Source organism: Chiroxiphia lanceolata, chromosome 16, assembly GCF_009829145.1.
Source record: "Chiroxiphia lanceolata isolate bChiLan1 chromosome 16, bChiLan1.pri, whole genome shotgun sequence".
NCBI classification, from domain to species: Eukaryota; Metazoa; Chordata; class Aves; order Passeriformes; family Pipridae; genus Chiroxiphia; species Chiroxiphia lanceolata.
This window is the reverse complement of record NC_045652.1, coordinates 48,965-72,686: the sequence shown is the minus strand read 5'-3', so window position 1 is coordinate 72,686 and position 23,722 is coordinate 48,965. Positions and strand designations below refer to the sequence as shown.

Genomic DNA, 23,722 nt, shown 5'->3' with positions numbered 1-23,722 from the left:
GGCCGTGAGGGGCCATGGCCGTGAGGGGCCATGGCCGTGAGGGGCCATGGCCGTGAGGGGCCATGGCCGGGATGCCGCCCAATCAGGCGCTGTCGGGCCGTGCCGTCAGCCAATGAAGGAGAGGCGGGGCGGTGCCGCAGCCAATGGCGGCGCCCGGGGCGGAGCCGCGGCCGCCGGGGGCGGTGCGGACGGCGGCGGGATGGCGGCGGCTATGGCGAGCACGGCGGAGCGGGCGGTGCTGGTGAGTCAGGCGGGCGCTCGGCGGGGTCGAAGGGAGCCGCAGCGGCCCCGCCCCGGGCACGGCAGCCCTGCCGGGCCCCCGCAGGCCCGCTCTGGCTGCTCGGGCGGCGAGCCGCGGTATGGGGTGGAAAGGCCGTCCGTTGTTCCCGCGCCCCGGCCCGGGCCGAGCGATATGCCAGGACCGCCCGGTCCCGACCGCGGGGCAGCTGCCCCGGCTGCAGGCGGTGCCCGCGTTCCGGCCGTGTGGCCGGGCCAGGCTTTCGGGCCTCCTCCGGCCTCCCCCGGCGGCGGCGCTCGGGTCTCCGTACCAGTGTGCCCCGGGCGGGGCCGCCCTGCTCTCGGCGCACCCCGAGTGTGCACCGTGACCTTGGTGACAGGCCCCGCACATGGCGACGGCCAGAGCCGCCCTGGGGACCTGGTGCAGCAGCGGGGATGGCGCAGAGCAGCCGCCACTGCAGTTTCCCCGGGACAGCGGCTGCGAGGAGGAGCAAGACCTCCGCTCTGGGGAGGCGGTTCAGAGATCCATCGGGCTGAGTGGAAAGCCCCGGGGAAAAACAGGTCTTTCTCACGTTAATGTGGTTTGGAAGGTTATGAGCAGCATTCCCAAAAATACAGCTATGTAGTGCACAGATGTGGTGCATGAACTTGACTCAGTCTGAAATTAGTGTGGAGGGGGAGATTTCCTGCTGTGACTAGAGGGGAGAAAGACACCAGTGGGATTTTGAAGTAGAAACACCTGCATAGTGCCGGTGGGTGGTGGAGGCACTGAAGGAGTCTGCTGCACCCATGGAATCACTGTTCCTTTGGGAATCTGGAGGAGAGCGAGTGCTACAGAAAGAGCAGAGAGATCTGTCTTTGTGGCGAACAGTGACAGGACTCGAGGGAATGGCATGGAGCTGTGTCAGGGGAGGTTTTGGCTGGATATTTGAAAAAGGATCTTCACCCAAAGAGTGGTCAGGCACTGGAACAGGCTCCCCCAAGGCAGTGGTCACAGCCCCAGGGCTGACAAAGTCCAAGAAGCATTTGGACAATGCTCTCAGAGACATGGTGGGATTGTTGGCGTGTCCTGTGCAGGACCCGCACTTGGACTTGATGGGTCCCTTCCAGCTCAGGACAGTCTGTGATTCTGTGATCAATATGATTCCCAGAAATCCAGACCAGGATTAAATGGTGGAAGTCAGTGGTCCTGCACCCAGACTTCTTTGAAGGATAACAGGGAGTCCTGCCTGGCTTTGTTGTGTGTGCTGGCTTTGGGTGAATGTTTGCTGAAACAAACTTGGCTTTCTCCTACTAGTTGTTGGGAAAACTCTTGTGTGAGGGGCTGACACATCGATGAGTGGTTATTTTGTGTGCCTCATGGTGAACGGGAACTGTCTACCAGAGAAACCACAAGCTTAAAGTTCTGAGTTGACCACACCTTGCCCATTTTTCTTTGGACAGTCTGCTCAATTCATTCCCTTCCATAACTTTCCACATGGAAAATTTCTCTTTTCTTACAGGATAACAAGTAGTAGTCTGCTTGCTTTTGTCCCCACTTCTCTGATGATCTGGATGAGATCTCATGGTTTAACAGAAGCATTAGCTGTGCTTTGAGAGTCTGCTTTATACAGCCTTCTCTGTGGCAGCAACTAATGGAGGCCCGAGACAATGAGTTGTCAGATCCAAACTTGTTGGTTACTGAATTTGGCCCAGTGATTGTCTGTGTCTCCCCCACCCCATTTTCAATTTAGCTTGCTGTGCTTTTAGGCTGCTGTTACTTGGGGAAATGCTGGGAGGGAGGGGAGGGCATTTTGGTTTTTATCTTTGTTTCTCACCGTCTAATTGGCAACAAATTTGTCTGCAAATTGGCTCAGTTTTGCCTGTGCTAGGAACTGGAAATGGATCTCCCTGGCTTTACCCCAACCCACGAACTTATTTCCTCCCCCAACCTGTTCAAGAGAGGCAGTGGGGAAGGTTGTGTTGATGTCTGGCAGCCAGGTCAGCCCATCCCAGCAGCTTAAAAAGATGCTCCAGATTTTGAAGCAGCAGGATTTGTACTTTGCTCTGAAATTTGCATCCCGTGCTGCGTGTTCTTTCATAATTCTGGGATTATTGGTACAGTGATTTGTGTGAATGCTGCTTTGTTAAACAAAGTCAGGACAAGAATGAGGACAGTTCATTGGACTGGGATAGACAAGTGGAGATGTGGAGACTGAGGTGTTTGAGCAAACCAGAAAGAAATCTTTTTCTTTTCCTCCTTGATTTAAACAGCACAGAAACAGCACCACACTTGGAACTTAAATAATTTTCATATGTGTCTGAGAGATTTACTTCCACTGTTTGACTTCTCATGATTCCACTACTATTTTCCTATGATGTAGGAAGAAGAGTTTAAATGGCTTTTACAAGAAGAGGTCCATGCTGTTTTGAGGCAGCTGCAGGATATTTTGAAGGTGAGGTTCAATTTTGTTAATTTTGTCTGCGTTTTGTGTTGTGGGTTTGTTTGCCCTCCCATGTGGAGGAATGGTCGTAGGTTTCCCCGGAGGAAAAAATTCTTAGTAGAGGCTTTATGGAAACATCCAGCACTCATGTCCAGTGCTGTCCCTAGTGCTTGCTTGCCCTCTGGTTTTGAGGACTCCCAATAGAGCTGATTTCCCCAAGATTACTTCTTTCTTGACCCTCTTTGCTGAGAGCTGCTTTGAAAAGGTAAGTGGAGGCAGCCAGACCTATCTGCTAGGCATTTGCCTGAGAGGTGAATATTTTCTGGAACAGAGTCTGGATCTGCCTGTAGCTCTGTCATGTGATGGTGGAAATGAGCGTGATGGCCTTTAGCTGACAGCTGCTACTTGTGCAGTGATTAGTAGCATGCACTCTCCTCATTCAAAACCATCCCGCCCTCGACATGCTCACTCCTCTACTGGTACCTACCCCTTTCAGAGGCCTGATGTGCTCAGCTGAACCAGGTGGGCAACACCTTTCTCCAGCCTGAGCATGGGCTGCAGCTTTGGCTCTTTCCAAGCAGCCAGAGAGGAACTGGCCAAGGGGGATTGTGTGCATTGAGGGTGCACCATGTGCCTGCTGGGTCAGTGTTCAACAGGCCCAACCCCTTAACACTGAGGTTTTGGGGAATTAGTGAGTGATGGAAGAGCAGGGCCAAAAATGTGGAGGTGAGGGGCAGGTGCCAGAGTGCCATGGTGTTGACTCAGAACCCCAGGATGGGAGTCAGTAGCAGGTGACAAAAGCCTGCAGTACCTTTATATGTAATACCTTTTTTGAAGAATTTGTCATAGTTTTAAGGGTGAAGTGTGATTACAGGACAGAGATTAAAGCACTGTCACCAGCCAGTGATTAAAGGACTGTCACCAGCCAGTATATCCAGTTGGGGGACTGATTTGCACTCCAGACTTCCCTCAGCTGTGATAAGGGGCAGCACCATGGTGGCTGAGGGCATGCAGCGCTGGGCTGTGAGGGGTGCTGCTCCTTCTATGGGCAGCTTGGGGACCCCTCTGGCGCTGCCCAGCTCTGGGGTGTGGGATTTCCAAACATCTTTTACTGTGGGTTGCACACACTGAGCCTTCTGGACTGTGCTGGTCCTGCAGTAGGATGAAATCCAGGGGCTCTGCTCGGTGAGCACTCACCGTTTGGCCACTTGCTGGTGTCCGTATTATCTTTGTTCCTGGCTCATGGTGCAGGTGCTCCAGCACTTACTGTGTCCTCTCTTGGGCAGGAGGCCTCCCACCGCTTTGCTCTGCCCACCAGTGGCTCAGGAGCAGCTCTCAGGCAGGAGAATTTCGTACTGAGCACATCAGGGTAAGTGGTGGTGGTGGTCAGTCGGTCACTTCCCTCTACAGCAAACAGGTGCAGGTCCTGGAGCATCTGTGGTGAAGGGCTCTGCAGCACCCCTGGAGTAGTGGGGTTTTCTTTAATAGAAGATTTTGCTTTAAGGAAAACAAACAAACGAACTCTCGTGGCAGGTGAAGGTAACAGTTGATAGCTGTGTTTGAGGGCTGCCCAAGCCAGCCTTGTGCTGTTTACTGCTGACACCTGGTATCACTGATTCCTGGCTCCCCATGCTGGTACGAGCAGTTTGCCAAGGGGCATTTTTATGACTCTGGGCACAGGGAGTTGCAGTAACAAGACCCGAATTCTGCTCTTGGCTCGGTTTCTGACTGTGTGGACAAATCTTAACCTTTGTCCTAATCTCCCTAAGACAGTAAATCTCCTTCACACAGAGAAAACTGAGGCTTGTGCAGAAGGCGATGCAGACATGCAGTTCTTCTGAAATTGATGTCCAGTTTTTGATCTTCACCATAGCCTTTGGTCTCAATAGCTGCTCTGGCAAAGGTCACAAGCTTGTCACAAAGCAAGTCCTTAGGAATGGCACAGTGAGCATTGCAAGGGGTGATGCAGTAATTCTGTACTGGGTTTGAAGATTGTCTTCTTCAGATCTGAAAATATTAAGCTTAATCTTAGTTTTCATTTGTTGTTGTTGCAAGGTGAATCTTGCATTGTGTTGGTCTAAAGAGTCTCTGTCTAATGTAGTAGAGTGCAAGGTGTGGCCAAACTGAGTTCCTGAAGGCCCAGGTGTTTCAATCTTCTCCTCTCAGTGTTCATTGTAGATGTGAGTCATCTTGCAGGATTTTTCAAAGGGTTTGGGGTGTGAGTTTTTTATTTATTTTGGGTTGTGGGGTTTTATTTATTTACGTTTTATTTATATTAGGTTTTTTTCCTTGGGATGAGATGTGGTTTGTAATTTTCAACTCCTGTATTAACCACCTAACCCTCCAATGTCAGTAATTCATTTACTGTTTTATGCCTGTGCCTGCTGGAGCTGTTTGTAACAACAACTGAACTGTCGAGAGGTGATTCATGGGATAAGTATGGGATTAGAAATGAAGGTAATGTTTTAGGCAGGGCAGTTGGGGTGAGGTGGCCAGTAAAGAAAATGACAGCAGCTGGCCATAGGCCAAGAGCTGGGGACTTTGAAAAGCACGTGTAGTGTTCAGGTACTGGGCAGGAATAGCGTTCAGACCCCGCACAGGAAGAACTGGGCTGGCTACACAGGACTGGGAGGGGCAGGGTCGAGTTGGCAGTCAGTAGGTGCCTCTTGTGACTGGTGTTGCCCAGATCTTTCCTCTCATTCCAGCACAGACCAGGTGAAAGGTGTGTTGACACTACAGGGAGACGCCCTATGTCAAGCTGTGAGTACTTGCCATGCTTCTTGCTTTATACTATAAGGGGTGGGTGTCATCCTTGTTACCCTTTGATCACCTCAGGGCGGGGAGGTCACCCCGGTTAGGTCCCCGGTTAGGTGTTACCAGTGATCAGTGTTCTTTGTCAGTCTTCCCTAATAGGCCTTAAATACTAGATGTTTCAGCAATTGTTGCAGTTTGTCAAGACCCAACATCTGACATTCCCTCCCACCACCCCCACACTGTGGTGAGTGCTGGAGTCAACTTCCGTGGGGATTCCTTGCCTTTACCACCTTTGTTGTGTAGTATGAAATTTCCTTGGGGACTTTCTGAGTTGAGGTCATGTGTCCTGCCTGGATCCCAATTCACTCAATGCCTTTAAACCTATCCTTTGTATTAACATCACCTTGTGGGAGCACTGAGGTTCTGACCTTGCCACGACTATGGAATGCAGCTTGCCAGGGTGGTCTGGAAGAATGGGGTGGGACTGGCAGCCCCCATGTTTTGCATGCAGGCATTTCTTGCTCTCATGTGTTTATTTCTTTCTTCAAGGATGTTAATCTGAAAATGCCCAGAAACAATCAGCTCCTGCACTTTGCATTCCGGGAAGACAAACAGTGGAAATTGCAGCAGGTACCGTTGGCTTTAGATGCCCACCCGTCTGTAGTGTCTGTGCCCTCTGAGCAGTCGTTGTAGTCCTTCGAGAGAGACTGTTGATGTCCATTTCACATGAGTTCCAGTGGTAGAAGCTCAGGGAGGAAGCAGGTGCAGTTAAATTCAGTTACAGTGCTGGGTGGAAGAGATGGGTTCTGCTCATTCTTGACACACCAGCAATCTGAAGGCTGTCTGCATAGCAGTCATGATCCTTTAAAAGAGTGCCCAAGGTGCCTATGCAGGACTGTCCTGTGTCTGCCTATGACACCCAGGCTAGCAGGGCAAAGAGCAGCTTCAGGGGCCTCAAGTAGCTTGCTGTCATTCTCTTATGGATACATTTGTTTATACTGAGGACATCATTGTGCTCCTGTAGCATGTCTGAGTTCCCTCAGGTAAGGAGTTAAAAGAACGCAGCTATCCAGAACTGGAATCTCTTTCCCACCATTTTCCTGGGAGCTACCTGATTTCAGGACCTGAACTAGTGCCTGATTTTGAGGAGGTGGTTTACTACAGTTACTTTGTCAAAGCTGAGTAGGATGGAGGAAGATGTATTCCTTGTGCTTCCCCTTGCCATGGCTCAGATTTTTCTAGGTGATGAGTGCATTTGGCATTGAGTGCCATTCCCAGCAGCTGCTTTGGCAGCAAAGTGAAGGCTCTACCTGATAATTTTGTAGAAATCTAGAAAATTGTGTACTTGCGATGTTAATGCCAAACTCAACTTGATTTGTTTATGCCTTGCAACAAGGCAAGGAAGTTTTTCTGACAGCACTCAGCAGTGCATCCTGTTTTGTGGCTGTTTTGTACTACTGCCTGTTTAATAGGCTTCTACTGGCTTTTATGGAAAACACCTTCCTTTATTTACTTGCAAGCATTTTGTGTTGTAATGTTGTTCAGATGTGGAGCATGAGTGCCTCAAGGACTGTGTGCAAAAGCATTTAAAGTGATTATGTGGTGATCTTTCGACTCTGAATTAAAAATGAGCACCTCAAAGATCGTGTCTTCCCTTAGTGAGTGGTGCCAGTTGGAGTTTTGTTTCTCTGTGCAAAGTGAAGTCATTGGTAAGAAATTGTAGTATAGGCATGTTTTTGAGGAACACAAGTGCAGGCACACAAATTTTGAGGAACTTGATTAGAAAACAGAGCAAAAACAAGGGGGAATATGAATGAAGCAAATCATTATGACAGCAGGATTGGCATTGCTTGGTTGGGTAATGCTGCCAGGAACCATTGAACTTGCTCAGAAACATCTAGGAGGTGTAAAGGCTGAAGGGGGTGATGTTTGGAAATGCCTAAGTACCTGCAGAGTCTTTCTGCAGTTTGACAGTGAACTTACCATCTCTCTCTTCCCTCTGTAGCCTCCCATACCTGTGCTTTCTAAGAGCAGGGCTGTTCTGTGATCCCTGAGTTCTGCATGAGAAGGAACCGGTGTCCAGACCTATACCAGGGAGACCTCTACAAGGCTGTCCTGGGATCTAGGATTGCTGGAGGGCAATGTAGATCTATCAAACTACAAATACCCCAAGCTGTGTTGTCTGTCTCCCAGCAGACATTTCTCATACAAGCTTTCAGGCTTCTCACTTCCATTTATTGCACCCTCTCATTTACTCCTTGTTGTTTTTTTTCTTTTTTCAATTTTCTGGTTGCTGCCTGAAGCTGAACACCAGTCACTTTCTCCCCGGGCCATTGTCTTCCTCTAGTTTGTCCTTGCTCCCATGAAAGCACTGGGATACACCTATGATACCTTGCTTTGATAATTGCGTTCCTCTTGCTTGAGAGGAACTTGAGCCAGCTGTGTCCTGAGTCTGTTCCAGTCCCACACAATGGCACAGCTTCTTGATGCTGGAGATAACTCTCGATCTCAACAATTTTAGTTTAGAAGGACTCTGAGATACTGCCAGAGACGCTGCATTAGAAATCATCAATGTAATCGATGCTGTTGGTTTTAGCTTTGATTGGTTGGTTTTAGCTTTGATTGGTTGGTTTTAGCTAAGGAAGAAATCATTATTCAGTGGTGCTTGAGATGACCACTGTATTCCATCAGCAGTGAGAATTCCTACCTGAACAGTCATGGTCAGAGTGCTCCCAGGAAAAGAGTGGCTGATGTCACTGTTCCTTCATGGCAGCAGCAATATTTCTGTTGACAATCCAGGTTGTAGCTGTCAGACTGTTTAGCATCTCCAGTCCCTGAGAGAAGAACTGCTGCTGGGCAGCAGTGGTAGGTATGTGTTAGTGTCTGGCATTCAGATGTGGCATTAGCATATGAGAAGACACCGTTTTCTGAAGGCCAGTGAGATAATGGGGATCACCTCTACTTGCCACCGTGTATTAGAGAGTGTTTTTTTCATAGGGCTTCCATTGTACCTTTGCAGATCCAGGATGCCAGAAACCATGTGAACCAAGCCATTTACCTGCTTATGAACCGAGATGTGAACTACCAGTTCAAAACAGGCTCGGAGGTGCTCAAGGTGAGGAGAAAGCCCTTGCTGCTTGGGTAGGAACATGCATTTTTCCTCCCTCCATTTGTTGTTTTAAACACAGTTAATGCACATTGCTGTCTGAGTCTCTTAATGGAAATGGACTTTGCAGTCGTACCTGTGTCAGGGAGTGTCCATGTGACCTTGTATTTGGTATGAATCTGTACCAGTTTGGCATCAGTAATCTGAGCAGTTGGTGCCCTGTTGCACACCAGTGATAATCTGGGAGGATCTTCCTTTATCTTCTGTGGATGATGTGGTTACAGTTCTCTGTTGATCAGTGCTGCTGGCAAGAGCAGCAGTGAGGCTCTTCTCAGCAAAGAGAAGATGACAGTACTTGTGATTTACTGAGGATTTGAAAGTGACTTCTCACTTGCCAGTAGTAGCTGCTGGGGTCTGATAGAGCAGCTGCTGCATGGCAGTGAAGCCCAACCCTCTGCTTGGAAGTGCTCTCTGAAGGCACCAGAGTTTCAGCTTGCTCATTGTAATCCATCACAACATCAAACATGAGAAAACTAGACCTTTTTTAGTTTCCACATGGGCAAGGGCTGCTCATAGGGAGAAGTTTAGGTAATAAAACTGTTTTCTTTTTAATTTCAGGTGGAAGTAGGGAGAGGAATTAGTCAAAGTAGGGAGAGGAATTAGTCATAATATAAAATGCCTTCATCTTAGCAATCATGAGCTCTATTACAGACCTATGTTGCTTCCCCCTTTTTTTCTGGAAAAGAAAGTCTGCCTGAATAGAGCCTTTGAACTGTGGTTTCTGGCAGGGTTGGCCTCACAATGAGCTGGTTCTTCTTTCTAGTTCCCTCGGTCATAGCTGGTTATGGACAGGGGGAGCCCATTCAGCAGTTGTACCTGTGATGTGGGAATGGGGAGAACGAGAAAGCAGTGTGTTTTTTTCCTTAATGCCCGCTCCTCTGAAGAGATGATGATGATGATGAGTTTGTCGATGCTTCTGTGGCATCAGTAATTGAGCTCATGTTCTCTTGGTATTCTTGTAATGAATAGCTGTTTTCTTGTCAGTCCCTGGTATTGAACACTCCTGGCTTGTCTCACGAGTGTTTGATTGTGGTAACAGTTAAACAGCATTTCTGTGGCAGCCACCCTTTCCCAATACATCCCTGAATTCCTGGAAGAGTTAGGGGGAGTGGTTGTGGTTGTTGTAACACTTGCAGAAGGCTGTAGGATTCTGCAGCGTGCTGTCCAGAGCTGTTTGGGGATCACACTCAGCAGTGTTCTGTATGTTATCTTGTAGCTTATGGATGCTGTGATGTTGCAGCTCTCCAGAGCCCGAAATCGGCTGACCACTCCAGCTACCCTAACACTACCAGAAATTGCCTCTAGCGGTCTCACAGTAAGTATATGCTGGTCTAGATCTCCATACAGGTCTGGCAGCATGCAACAGTTTGGATGTTGGGCAGCATCCTGGTGGAAGTGGGTTTCTGAAGTGTCTCTTGAGGCAGGGATGAAGCAAGTGCAAACCCTGAGTGGTTTTGGCTGCTCTGTATCTTCCTGTGGGAGTGGCAGATGACTTACTCTCTAAGAACCAGAGTCCTCATGCCTAAGTTCTGTTCTCTGCTCAGGAGTCTTGTCCAGGGATGATTTGCCCTTGTGAACACTGCTCCATCCTCTCTTTTCACTGTCATGCACATACCATTTGATCAAGGGCAGTGAGAGAAACAACTGTTGCCTGCAGCTGCTCAGTCTTTGTTTCTCTCCTGATGTCTCTCTTGCCATTGTAATTGTAGTGTGGCTTAGGAAAAGGGAGTGATTTCCCAGCATTAGAAATGATGGTCCTTTCACTGACAAAGAAACTACTTATTTTCTCACCAGAAAATGTTCACCCCTGTGCTGCCTCCAGACATCCTTGTGAATTTCTATATTAATCTGAACAAGCTGTGCCTCACTGTCTACCAACTCCATGTGCTGCAGCCCAGCACAACCAAGGTGATGTCTGCTGTTTCCTGAGTCTTGTTTAGTTCCCTCTCCCTGCATCCCACTGCAGGGAGATCACACTGCTACCTGGTACAATGTTATGTTCATAAGATAATGCAGAAATGACGGTAACTGGTGCTAAGTGTCTGTGTTTAGGTCTGCTGCACAGAGAGCACTGTCTCTAAATCTAATTTGGGGCATGGCTACTTAGCCCAGAAGAACATACCAGTGCTCTGGAGAAAGCCAGTAACTATTTATCACTAAGTACTTACAATATAGTTTGATAATTTTGCGTAATTTTGGGAGGGCATAATTATATTAATCCAGTTTATCAAAGTAGCATCTTGCGTTTCCTGAATGGAGTTTTGATGGATACTTTTCTCCTTTACCTGTTGCATGGATCAGTTTGATGTAGTGGGTTGACCCTGGCTGGATGTCAGGACCCACCGAAGCTACTCTGTCACTCCCCTCTGCAACCAGACAGGGGGGAGAAAATATAACAGTTCATGAGTTGACATTAGGTCCGGGAGAGATCACTCACCAAATACAGTCACAGGCAAAGCAGACTCGAATTGGGGATATTAATTGAATTTATTACTAACAAGGTCAGAGCAGGATAACGAGAAATAAGATAAATCTGAAAAACACCTTTCCCCCACCCCTCCCTCCTTCCCAGGCTCTCCCTCCTCCCTCCAGTAGTGGAGGGAGATGGGAATGGGGATCATGGTCAGTTCATCCATCACACATTGTTCCTGCCACTGCTCAAGGAGAGGAGTCCTTCCCCTGCTCCAGTGTGGGGTCCCTCCCACAGGAGACAGTCCTCCATGGACTTCTCCAGCATAAGTCCATCCCACAGGCAGCGGTTTTCCACAAACTGCTGCAGCGTGGGTCACTCTTCCCCAGGGTGCAGCCCTTCAGGCACAGGCTGCTCCAGTGTGGGTCCCCCAAAGGGTCACAAATCCTAACAGGAAACCTGCTCCATGAGTCTGCAGGTCCCTGCCAGGATCCTGCTCCAGCATGGGTTTCCCATGGGTTCACAGCCCTCTCTTGAGCATCCACCTGCTCCAGTGTGGGTCTCCTTCCCGGGCTGCAGGTGGATCTTTGCACCCCTCTGGCCCTCCGTGGGCTGGAGGGGCACAGCTACCTCATCAGGGGCTTCCCCACGGAATCTCAGGGGAATGTCTGCTCCAGCATCTGGAGCACCTCCTGCCCCTTCCTTCTGCACTGCCCTGGTGGTCTGCAGAGCTGTTCCTCTCACATATTCTCCCTCTGCACAATAACTTTTTTTTATTTTCCTTTTTAAATAGCTTATCCCCAAGGAGTCACTGCCATCTCGATGGGCTTGTCCTGATGGACCAGCGGCAGGTCCATCCCGGAGCGGGCTTGAGTAGGCTCTGGTGGACATGGGGGAAGCTTCTGGCAGCTGCTCACAGAATTCACCCCTGAAGCCCCCCCACTACCAAAAACTGGCCACGCAAACCCAATACACCTGTAAAAACATCATTAAACTCTTAAACTTTATGAAATGCAGTGCTTCTATAAGGAAGATTTCCCTAAAAATCTATGTTATGTTTTTCTTCTGGATCTTCTCATCTTATTTTTGTAGTGCTAATATTTGGAGATAAATTGAACTCCACCACTGTGTAGGATATTTTTAATGAAGGAGGAGAAAGGGATCTAAGAACATGGATTACATATGGATGGAGTATCCAGGCAAATAGAGTGTGGGCATTTCTAGGTGTCAGGCTACTGAAAGTGCAAACCTGAAATACCTTTCTTCTAAGTGGTTTGTTTACTGCATCAAAATCCTAATGAACTTTTCCTTCTCTAGAACTTCAAGCCTGCTGGAGGGTCCATTTTACACAACCCTGGGGCCATGTTGTAAGTACAGTCACTACAGGGGTAGTGTACCTGGGTAACAGGTGTAGGTGTGTGCTGAGGGCGAGATCCAAATAGCTGTGTGCAGTTTTCATTGTAGCGTCTGTGAAGCAGAGAAGCTGGACTGAGTCACTTGCTGTGCCTGTGAATGTTCTGTTTTGTCTCTTTAATGACTTGTCCATAAAGGCCCAAAGATGTGAATTTCTAGGATCCAACCCATCCATACAGTGCCATGAGTTTAGCTAGAATAAGAGTTTTCAACCAAAATGAGCGTTCGGTTATTGGTGTTGCCATTGTAATTTCCTGCTTCTGTACCTCTCTGGAATGTTAAGAAATTTCTGCCTTCACCCTTTAGCTTAACTCTAAATCTGGTCAGAGGTGGACTGAGTCTTTGCATTCTCATAACTTTGCCAGATGCTGTTTTAAATGTGGTAGAAGTCATCAGTCTCTCCTGTGGGAATGGAGGACAGTGGAGTTGTGCTCTATACCATTGTGTGTGAAGCTGTGCTCTTCTTCCCCCCTCCAGTGAGTTTGGCAGCCAGCGGTATGAAGTCAGCCATGTCCATAAAGTGGAATGTGTTGTACCGTGGTTAAATGATGCCCTTGTGTTCTTCACAGTTTCACTGCAGCTTTGCCAGCAACTGAAGGACAAGGTAATGGGCTTGGAGAAGGGGCTTTGGTTTTGACTCTGGATTTTGAGAGGACCTTAGGTCTGATGCAATGTTATTTTGTACAACTTGCTGAAAACAAGGGATGAGTCAGTGCTCTGGAGCCAGGGAGCTGGCTGGCACTGCCTAGCTGACAGCCATAAGATAAGTATTGTGGTGTGGCAGATGTGTGGTGAGCTAGTGACTAGATGGAAAGGAGCGAGTAGACAACTTTTGTGTTCTCAGTCATAAGCTGGATGACGGGAAACACCAGGGTGCTGGAGGGGAGCATGGAGACCTCAGCAACCTAGATTCCAGTGGAGCAATGCTCAGTTCTAGCTCTACAGCTGGCCTGGCTGCCGCCTTGAGCAAATAACTTTGTGCTCCAAGTACCTTCAGTGACAGCAGCAGCAAACCTGCCCATTAGCAGTGCACTGCTGAAGTGTGTAACGCTGTGAAGCTCAGACCTCATTATTATGTGCTCTTTCCTCCGTGGTCCAAGGGGTACAGGAACTTACCTACTTTTCTTCTTACTTTTCAGATCTCCGTTTTCTCCAGTTACTGGAACTACAGGCCATATTAACTCTCTGTGGAATAGTTTAAGCCCTTACAGTACTTCCAGTGTCTCTCTCTTTGTTTTCTCATCCCATCTGAGTCTAGGTCAGCCTGAGGAATGTTGGAGTTCACTGCCAGATGCCCTCCAAAGGGCAGGGTCAGTGTACCCAGAGACACAGCTTTAGTAGCCTTGTCTGGGACTGCTGCATAAGCAGGTCACAAAGCAGTGCTGGGTGATTGGAGCTTCCACCTGTCCCTGTCCTCTTGTGCATTGTGTGGCTCACATTTCCCAAGCTCCTGATGCACAGGTCTGTTTCAAGGGATGAGAGCTCTGGACCGCCCTCATTAACTGGATCTGTACACAGTGCTGTAACTTAACTCCTGGACTGGGGGGTGGCTGGGAAGAGGGGAAGGGTAATTTAACACACCTCATAAAAGGTAGGGCATGTTGCTCCACGTAGTGAAGTACTTTGCTGTGATCTGCTCCAGCTGTAGTTATCACTAACCCTGAGCGACTCCCTCTCCTGCCTGTTCTGTCCGTCCCCATGTTACTGATTCGCCTTTGAGGATGCTCTTACTTGCTGATGTTTGAACTCTTTGGTTTTTTTTCTTTTTTTCCCTGGCATCAATGTGATTTTTTTTTTCCCCCTAAGCCTTAGTTGGGCTCATTGGTCTTTTCCAGGTTTAGTATCTTGTTTTCGCTGCTAGCCTTTGAAGTTGCCTTGGTACCTTGAGCACAGCTGTTCAGTCCCTCATCCTGTCATTAAATACAAAGTGAGTACCACACTGCTACACTGATTTGCTGCCTATGGATGCTACAGTGTGTAACTCATCCCTTTAGCCATTGATAGCTGAAATAAAGACCCTCAGACCTGCAATGCTCCTGTGGGCTGTGAAAGAATTAGTATCTGAGACTGTGTGCTCTCTCACAAGTGAGTGGCTGTTCTTGGTTATGCATGCCGCGTTTCCTTTTGCCTTACTGGGAGGACGGTAGTGGTCTCGGGGGCACAGCTGGGCAGCTCTTCAAAGGCTGGGCCTCAGCCCAGTGCTATCTGACACCCAAGTCGTACTTGAAGTAGTTTTCCAAACTTGTCTTGAAGAGGCCACAGTTACTGAGCCTGGGTTGGGTTGGCTCATGGAGCTGGCTGGGAAGTGATGAGAAGCATCACCTGTCTCCTGGTGGTCTCCAGCTAGCTGTTTCCAGACTGTTTCTGGTGGCTTCCCTCACTGGAATATCTTGCCCAGGATCCTACATGTGTGCTGAGGTGAGCACTGCAGGCTCACCATTTTTCCTAGAAAACAGCAAGCTTGATTGTCCATTGACAGCTTGGTTGTTTTCCAAGTGCCATCCAGAGCTCTGTGTTCAAAGAAATCGCAGAATGGTTGAGGCTGGAAGAGGGATGTCTAGGTCTATCCGGTCCAATTCTCCTCTCAAGAAGGGCTGTCCAAACCTTGTCTCCCAGTACCGTGTTCAGAGGGGTTTTGAATCACTCCAAGGGTGGAGACTAGAGGTTGGTATGTTGCTTTCATTTTCATTTGTCCTGCATAGACCTTTGCTCTGGGCATGTGGCCTGCCGGTCTTGTCTGTGCCCTTCCTTCCTGCCCCTTTGTGAGATCCCTGGATGTGGCATTTATTAATATAATAAACTCACACGACTTGGTTGGTTGGGGGTCCAAACAACCAAATCCGTTTATTGGAAGCAAACAGCATCTTTTATATGCACTTTAAAACAACATGTGATTCTCTTAACCAATTACCATGGGGCACCCCAGTGCCTATGTACAGGACTACAATTGGGACTTCATCTCCCAGGATGCTCCTTCCAGTATCCCTAAAACATGCCCCCTGCACCTGGGATTCTGTGTGGATTAGTGCCAGCCTTGTGCTGCTGCAGCCTCCTTCTCTGGGGACTCGACACTTGGTGCTGTGCTTGGCCTGATGCGTGCTGATGTCACGGGTTGCAGGCCATAACAGAGCCTACACGTGAGCATCAGGCTGTGACTGATGAATGTGTGTGAATGAATGTGGAAGGTAGAGAGGCCTGGATGGGCTGATGCAATAGCAGACTTGTTACTGATTCCAGTCAGTTAGCCTTATGACTAGTATGACCCTGGGTGTGCATTTACCAACCCTTGCTCTGATCCCGACCATTTTCTGCTTAGAAAGTGATTGTGCATGTGTGGAGCTGCTCACCATTAACAGCTTCTCAGAGGAGAATGTTTTTATAGTTAATAAGCTCTCTGGTTATTAACTGTCTATGGTCTTTTTTAGCCCTCCCTGTGTGCAGAGTGAGCTCCTTTTTTAATTCGCACTAGTGCGTGCGGTTCAATCAATATTGTCACATCCTCTTCAACTTAGCTTCCTGCTGGTAGGGGTAGAATATGCAACCAAATGCGTGTTGTTTTCTTCTGATGAGAAAAGTCTTCCTTGGTTCTGGAAGGCAGGAGTGTGCAGAATGGAATGCCAGTCCTGATTCCAGCTCTGATGCATGAGGGCAGTGCAGGGAGGACTGCTGGAGACTGCTTGAGTTGCTGGGATCAGAGCAGCTGCCTGCCCAGCCCAGCTCCAGGGGAAGTCATCTGGCACATGCCTCGTGCTGAGCTCTGCACTCACCCATGAAGATGGCAAAAGCAGCAATGTCCCGCTTAATCTCAAAGAATCTTTTTCTTGCCAGCCAGCTCAGGAAGGTGTAGATCTCACTTTCCAGGCCTGGGCTTTGGCTCGGCTCCATTTCTGCTCAGAGCTTCTCAGGGGTGGGGGAGACCTGAGGACCTGCTGGGCAGTGAGACAGCCCCTGTGAGCCGGGAGGACTGGAAGAGATGCAGCCACACGCTGCCAGTCCCTTGCTGGAGGATGCAGGCCATCACCTGAGTCAGGTGAGCCTTGTAACCCTGCCACCGAACCGGGGCTTGGGCGTGGCCGTGCGCGATGGGAAGGCTGTTCCCGAGCTTAGAACAGGAGTGGAGTGAGATGACTCCTGTCAGGAGGGATGGAATCCCCAGTGGCCGACCCACAGTGTCCAAAAAGAGGAGTGAACGGTCTTGTGTGAAGGGAAGGGACTCAGAAGGCAGGAAGTGACAGAAGCACAGGACACACTGCTTTCGTTGTCTCCACCGAGTGACACGGAGCAACACAACCGAACAGAAACGGAAGACTGAACACTGATTTTCCACAAGTTGTTAATGCCAACAGTTAAAAAATGAACAGCAGTATCAGCTTGAGGCAAATCATTTAACTGTCACATTGTAAATGACCCTACTCTTTTCTGAATTGTGATTATTTTTTAAACTGCTAGTCCTGAGAGGAGGAGGGAGTTGGACTTGATGGTACTTATGGGTCCCTTTCAGCTTTTGAGATATTCTGTGCAGTTCAGGGATGCTTCATCTCAGAGGCTGTGTGCGGAGCAGCCTTGCCATCCTGTGTGGGTCCTGTGAGGATGTCTCACCAGTGGCCTGACTCAGTTTCCCTGTATATGGGTGCACCTTATTTGCCTTTCCTTTTTCATGTTGAATTCATGTCTACCTGAAGGAATCATAGCTGCACCCACACTTCCTGTGTAGGGATGTCTATGTGTATATGCCGAGGGGCAGCAAGTCCTCAATGATCTTCAGGTTCTCATGGTCTTTGACCAGGCATGGGATCTTAAAGGAGAGCTTTCAAGAGGCAGCTGCAGTGGTGGATAACCCCTCTGCCCAGGTGGGTCCCCAGGTGCCAGCCAAGGAACTGGGCACCACCTGCAGAGCTTACCCATTGGCAAACCAGCCTCTCTCCTGCTGTCTTCTACCGGTGCTGGCGAAGATTCTGTGGGGTGGGGCAGGATGAGAGGGTCAGGGTCTCTAGAACGCACCTATTGTAAGTCTGTCCCCACTCCTGGTCCGATTGTGGGTAGCCCTTTCTAGGCATCTGGGCGCATAAAGCAGCTCCCAGGGACAGGCTTTTCTAACGTGGTGTGCTGGTTTTAAAACTCAGTGGGAAAACCAAGCCCACTCAAATTGCCCCATTGACAGTGGAGGAAAGAATACTAGGAGAGGAGTCACAATTTACTAAAGAAATTGCAATATACACAACAACAATAGTAAGAGATTATGCAAAAGAGGGAACCAACAAAGGCAAGATGTTGCCTGGCCCCCCTAGAACAAGGTGGTGACTGTTCCCATGCAGCAACACCACATGGCCCCCTGGGAACAAAGGCAAGATGGCAAAGAGGCTCTCCTGGCTTAAACTTCACCCCCTTCCCCTGCCTGGGAACAACGAAAAACCAAATGGGGACAACCCAAAACCTGGAGAGATGATTAGTTCGAATTGGGGGGTTTACTACCAAAATGCTGACCCCGGTGGTGGCAGTGGGGACTGGGTACACAGGGTGGCTGACCCTGCTCCTTCCTGGAGAGAGCAAGGCAAAAATGTTGATTTCTGGGTTCTGGTGGCTGCCTTAGTTTTTTTTTCCCCTGCCAAAAACTACACCACAGCAGTGATGTGGGTGGTATCGAATATGCAGCACTGAAGCTCCACCCCCTTGCTTTGTAACCATAACATTATCCATCCCTTATTCTATACTATTTGTGCCATGCCCAGATTTACACCTTTCAACTATATACATAGATATATACACCTGTAACTGTGCACAAGCTTAGGTATTATTTCACTAGTCCCCCCAAGACGTTTGTTGAGCTCATTTAGTCCATGACTGGTATAACTGGAGCAGCTGAAGATGGATGGATGGAACATTCCTCGGGAAGGCAACCTGGAGGCTCTAGTGCTGTGGAAGTGCAAGCAGGATGATGCTTCCAAGCAGCAGGTGCTGGCCTGGTGCTGATGAGAAGGTAGCCAGGGGCCCAGCCTGACAGTGAGCCGACTGCTGGCAGCTGGACAGCCTGGGCATAGCAACACTTGGGATGGGGTCTGTGCTCCCCCCTCCCCCAGCTTGACAGTGCTTGTGTTGTCTGAAGTGGCAGCAGACAAGCTGGTTTGACAGCCACAGGGGAGTGCAGTGTCACGCCTATCTGGTCCCATCTTCATCCTCAGCAGGAGGGAGGAGGTGGTGCAGAGGTGGATGCACCTGCTTCTGAAGGTGATTCGCTTGGCAGAGCCCATGCTCAAGGTGTTTGCTCTAGCAGAGCTGCTATTCCACCTGCGTCCCTCATTTTCAGGTCCAGGCTCTCGTTTCTAGGGTGGGCCGCTGGGGAGGGAAACCTCGGTTTGTTGCTCATTTCCAGGAGACTGGCCCTGCTTGCTTCTTGTAGAGGAGTCAAGTGGATGGAAGCGTCATGGCGGCACTGTGTCATCAGCTTTGGGGTACAGGGGAGGATGCATGTGGGTCACTGGGGACTGGAGCTAGGAAGAGCCTGGCGTACCCCACTCCTAGGGAGCAGCAGCCAGCAGCAGGCCTGTGCCCACTGGGATCAGAAGGAGAGGTGTGGAGCTGAGATGTGCATTGTCTTTGTTCCTCCAGACACTCGATCCTGGCAGAATACACGAATCCATGGGTGCTCCGCCTGAATATGAAAATACTGGCCTGCATCCTTGCGGTGGGGGAAAAAAGTGTTTTCCCCTGGAGCTAAAAAAATGGTAACCCCGAGGGGGTGGTGTTTCTTGGTGTTGACCCAATCAGCGCCCCTGCAAAATTAAAACATACCACACCAGACAGGAAAAGAAGGAGGATGACATAGCTGAAAAAGTTGCACGAGACCATGAGGAGACAGGGGGCTAGGAGCCCCCGCTGGGGGCCAAGGCCCCACCAGCCCCCTGGCTGGGGCTGCAGAAACTCAGAAACAGTGTTAAACTGGGCTGAGTACTGTGGCCAAGAGCTGAGGGAGTTTTTCTCCACTGTGAGTGGGCAGCAGGAGTGGCAGCAGAGACAGCACCGAACAGAGAACTGTGGCTGAGCCAAGAAGATAAGACAGAAGCAGCAAAGACAGCATTGCAGCCAAGCTGACGGAGGGAGGGAGAGAAGACTAAGCTCAACAAAGATAGTTTTGGGATAAGACTGAATTAAATCTCCCCAAAACCCCTGTGAGACCCCTCCCGGGAGGAGGGGGTGGACTTCTACTTGATGGGAGTCCTAAAATGCAGCATGCACCGGAGAGAGGAGCTGAGAAGCTCAGAGACGTCCTGGAAGCTGGACCAGGATGACCGGACGGAACGCGGGGGAAGTGGCCTTCTCCCCCCGCTGCTGCTGCCAGGCTGGCAGTTTTGAGACAGAGCAAAGGAGCTCTGATAGGATGCTTGGGGCAAAGACTGAACTGAGAGCTGCCCTAAACGTTCTGACTTGAGGGAACTTGACCACTCGAGGAAGGGATGTCTTACATCTCATGATATGACGTGGTGAGTCGAGCTTTTGTCCCAGCAATCGCAGTCCATGGGAGAGAGACCTTCACTTGGAGCCGAAGGGCTGAGAGGGGTGAGAGGAGACCCCCTTGTGTGTAATGGAGAGAGCCAGCTACAACAACTCCAGCTATGGCTGCTGCCCTGAACGTGGAAAGGATCTTTCCTTCTTCCCTTCTGGACTTTTATCGGAGGGAGAGGAGACTTGGTCCAATGTAAATATTGCTTTACCATAGGAGAGATAGTTGGAATTGTGTATATAATGTATTATAATATTTACTTGTGTAATAATTGTAATATAATTCCCTTCCCCCCATATTGAGTCTTATGTTGTGTCTGGAAAACCCCTCTCACACTGGGGTGAGTTGTAGGAGGGGGGCTTGGACTTGGAAATTGGATTTTTGGGGGTCTCAAACCACCACAATCCATGGCTTAGACAGGAGGGAGCTCCTGGTGTTTCAGCAAGCCAGGAAGGCAGAGTGAAAGTAGTGGAAGAGCTGGGTCAAGAGGGAATCCCACTGACACACCTGCCAAGAGTGCTGGGGTACCGGAGGTTTTTTGGGCAGCTGTGAGAGGCAGTGTCTGTTCGGGTGGGGTTTGCTCTGGCAGAGCATGTACTAGGGAAAGTTTAGGCCTTGATTTCTTACTTCCATGGTTTGAAAATCCCCAGCTGCCTCCTGTTTTTGATAAAGCACACCTGTTTCCAGACTGAGCTCCAACTCAAGAAAATTCGGACTGTTCCAAAGGGAATGTTAACAAGACCTTACAAGCCCCCATGTGAAGAGGGTTAGGGGACTGTTATGGATGCTGCTTTGGTGATACTACTGCTATTCTTTCATTAAGGGAGAAGCTGAGGAACAGGGAAGATTCTTGGTGCACACTTAGCATGGGAGAAGCTTAGACCTCAGTGCTGTAAGATTCAGTTGCTATATAGTGATCTGGAAGGACTGCTGGCTGGTCCTGCTGCTGTCCTTGCAGAGAGCCATGGGCAGTGGGTGAGGCTGGTGTAAGTGTGGTGCTGAGTTCTCAAAAGCTTGGGCAGTCCTCTGCGTAATGCTTGTGTCTGGGTAAGTCTGGAAAAGAGACACACCATTCATAAGGACCCACAGAATAATATTTCCTTCCCTCAGCTAGGAGCTGCGTGGAAGCCACAGGGAATAGGAATGCTTCAAAACCAGGTAGTCTGCGCTTGTCATAGACTCACCTGACGTGTCATGGCCTGTCATAGATAAGGATGTATTGCACGGACCTAAAGGTTTGCCTCCTCTGCCCGGGATGTGAGTGGCTGCACGTGGAGCCTGTCTCTTGGCTGTCCTCTCCATGGCTCGTTGCACATGTGCAGCACCCTGAGAGCAGGGAACATATAGGTGCACAGGAGAGCATGTGGCTCCTGTGGGTGGGAGACAGAGCCGGTTCTGTTTTCTGGTGATCTCTGCAGGGGGTGGGATTGGTTGTCCTGATTGCTGTGAACAGCGGGGCAGACTGTGTGTCCCTGCTCCTCTCCCTACAATCTAATTAGAGCCAAATTCCAGCACCACTCAGATTACGGAATAGAAGTGTTTTCAGTTGACTTGGGAAATGAATGTTTTACCTCTCAGCTTATCAAGAGAGTCAATAACTCACCTGAAAGATATCCATGTGTGCTGATTCACTGCCCAGAGATGGGGATGACGTCGGCGTCTCATCTTATATAAGAGCTGGGATGGGGCAGCGACACCAGAGGAAGACAGTGATCTGGGTAAATTTGCCCACAGGGCCAGCTGGATATCTGAGTGGGCTTACAGGAGGGTGGGAAGTTAGCTGGTGACATTGAAAGCTTGAATGGGCAGGAGGCAAAACCCAGCATTTATTTCCTGGGGGGCCAGAGAGATGTGAAGAAGAACTAACTTAAGCAGATGGTGAAAATGGAGAGATTTTGATCGTAGAGCAAAGACTGTCTCCAAAGTGCTGGAGCCAGTGTGGGAGGTGGTCCTCGTCTCTTGAGTTCCAAAAGTCACTCAGCATCTTTCTGCATCTCCCCATAATGCTCATGCTGCTCCTCCTTTGCTGCATTCCCTGGCTCTCTCCCTGTCTCTGAGCTGCTCTCTGCCCCACTGAACTTTGGGATGGGGACACCCTTCTTGCTGGGCCCCTCAGGATCGTGCCATGAGCTTTCAGACATTATGACTGCTGGGTGTGGGGAAGTGCAAGAGAGATGTGAAAGCAGTTTCTTCTCTTTCATGAAATCTCTGGGCTCTGTGTGCTTAGTAGCGGTGTGGGAGATGCCCAGGTTTGGGGGTCAAATCTCACGAAGGGAATCAGCTCATGAGTGAGGGAGACAAGGAGGGAATGTAAACGCTAGTACCAGTGCATGAGAGGGGACAATGGTGCCACTCAGTGACTTTCTGCTCAGGTGAGCTGCCCATCAGAGAACGTTTCCAGCCCTGTCTCACCCCAGAGAGCCCAGGTGGTCAGACAGTGTGCCCTTCCCCTCTGCAGACAAGCTCCTGGCAGCCCTATCATCGGGGCTGACCTTTAACTTTTCTTTGAGAAAGCCTTTGCCTTAACTTGAACATTCCCACTGTGGGGTGGATGACTTGCTGCCAATTCAAACACTTTTATATTGCCTGGTAAAAGAAATGCATGCTTTGCCCCCAGTCTGAGGGTGTGCAGCTTCCATTCTCAGCTAGGGTTGAGATTCCAGCTTGCAAATGGGGCTTCTCTTTTTTCCTTGGTACAATACGGCAATATTTAGATGGCTTTAGATGCCAAATGCTTGCCTTCTTCCAGCCTGCCAGACAGGGTGGGTGATAAAGGCTCCCACGTCACTAGTGGTACTGTCTCAGCCATGATTTTCCCTTTCTAGCTGTAGTTAATGGGGTTTTAACCCACTTGGTGAGCATTCTTCTGATTTGGTATTGTTCTGGTGTGTAATCGAGCATTCGGGGACACTCTGGTAGACAGTGCCAATCACAGTGGGGTTATAGAAATAGCTCTCATCAAAGTCACTCGATATTTTTCACTGCAAGTAGATATTTTATGTAAGAAGACATTGGTAAAAACTCTGTCCTGCCATCACGTGACATTAATTAAATAATCCCTTTTCAGCTTTTCCATTATTTTCCTGAGTTGGCGTCAGGCTTATGGCTGTGTAGTTACCTGTGTCCTCCTGGTTCCTTTTGCAAATCCCCCTGCAGCCCTGAGACCTGAGTTTGAAAATTTACGGAAAGCCAGTGTTGGCTGGCCTGAGAGTTACTAGAAAATGTAGATGAAAGTGTTCTGGGGTTTCTGTTGATTGCCAGGTTCAATTACTGCTGGGGAGTATTTCAGCATCCTGTGATGGGAACGCATTATGACCACCTGCCAAGAGGGAACTGAAATATTTATTACCCTGTCTTTGCTAGTATTGCAGCTCCTCAACATGCTTATGTTGCTTATAGCAACCTCCTTCCTTCCCTTACCGGTTTTCTAGCTCTTGTTATTTGTTAGACATTGGCTGGGGAGCAGTTAATTCTTAACTGCTTTCATTTTTCTCTCCTAGCCAGTCTGGTCTGTGGAGTGTTTTCTTGCCCCTCAGTTTTTCATGTTTCCGCAGGTAGTCCTTTCCTGACTGTGGAACTGTGCATTTTTTTAAGCCAACAGTAAAGCAGCCTGAAAAAAAAAAATCCAATTATTATATTTTTCTGTTTCAGTTATTTCCCTCTGTCGAGCTGGTGCCCACAAGGACTCTGTGCAGAGGGAATGTCATGTCTTCTACATTTTACTTTTTCTGCTGTGCTGTTTTAAATATACTCACCTCACATTTCTACACACCAAAGTGATTGACAGGTCTTCTAAGACTGAATGGTGCTCTGTCAAGCTT

General features: G+C 49.2%; 1 protein-coding gene across 6 annotated transcripts; it reads left to right on the top strand.

Annotated features, from left to right (window-relative positions):
* The first annotated feature begins 171 nt into the window (after positions 1-171).
* Positions 172-17,909, top strand: ROGDI (rogdi atypical leucine zipper). 6 transcript variants are annotated; one of them, XR_004359945.1, is made up of 13 exons: positions 172-241; positions 2,601-2,672; positions 3,947-4,029; positions 5,366-5,420; positions 5,964-6,044; positions 8,434-8,529; positions 9,797-9,895; positions 10,375-10,488; positions 12,308-12,357; positions 12,881-13,007; positions 13,543-14,330; positions 14,883-15,067; positions 16,299-17,909. XR_004359945.1 is itself a non-coding variant. In XM_032704297.1 (11 exons), exons 1-11 carry the CDS (start codon positions 200-202, stop codon positions 13,582-13,584), a joined length of 861 nt encoding a protein of 286 aa, XP_032560188.1. In that variant the 5' UTR covers positions 172-199; the 3' UTR covers positions 13,585-15,237. The 6 variants fall into 6 exon arrangements, 2 of the variants coding, with proteins under 2 accessions (XP_032560188.1, XP_032560189.1); XR_004359944.1 differs by having other exon boundaries at positions 16,236-17,909; XR_004359943.1 differs by having other exon boundaries at positions 14,883-17,909.
* Positions 17,910-23,722: the final 5,813 nt, after the last annotated feature.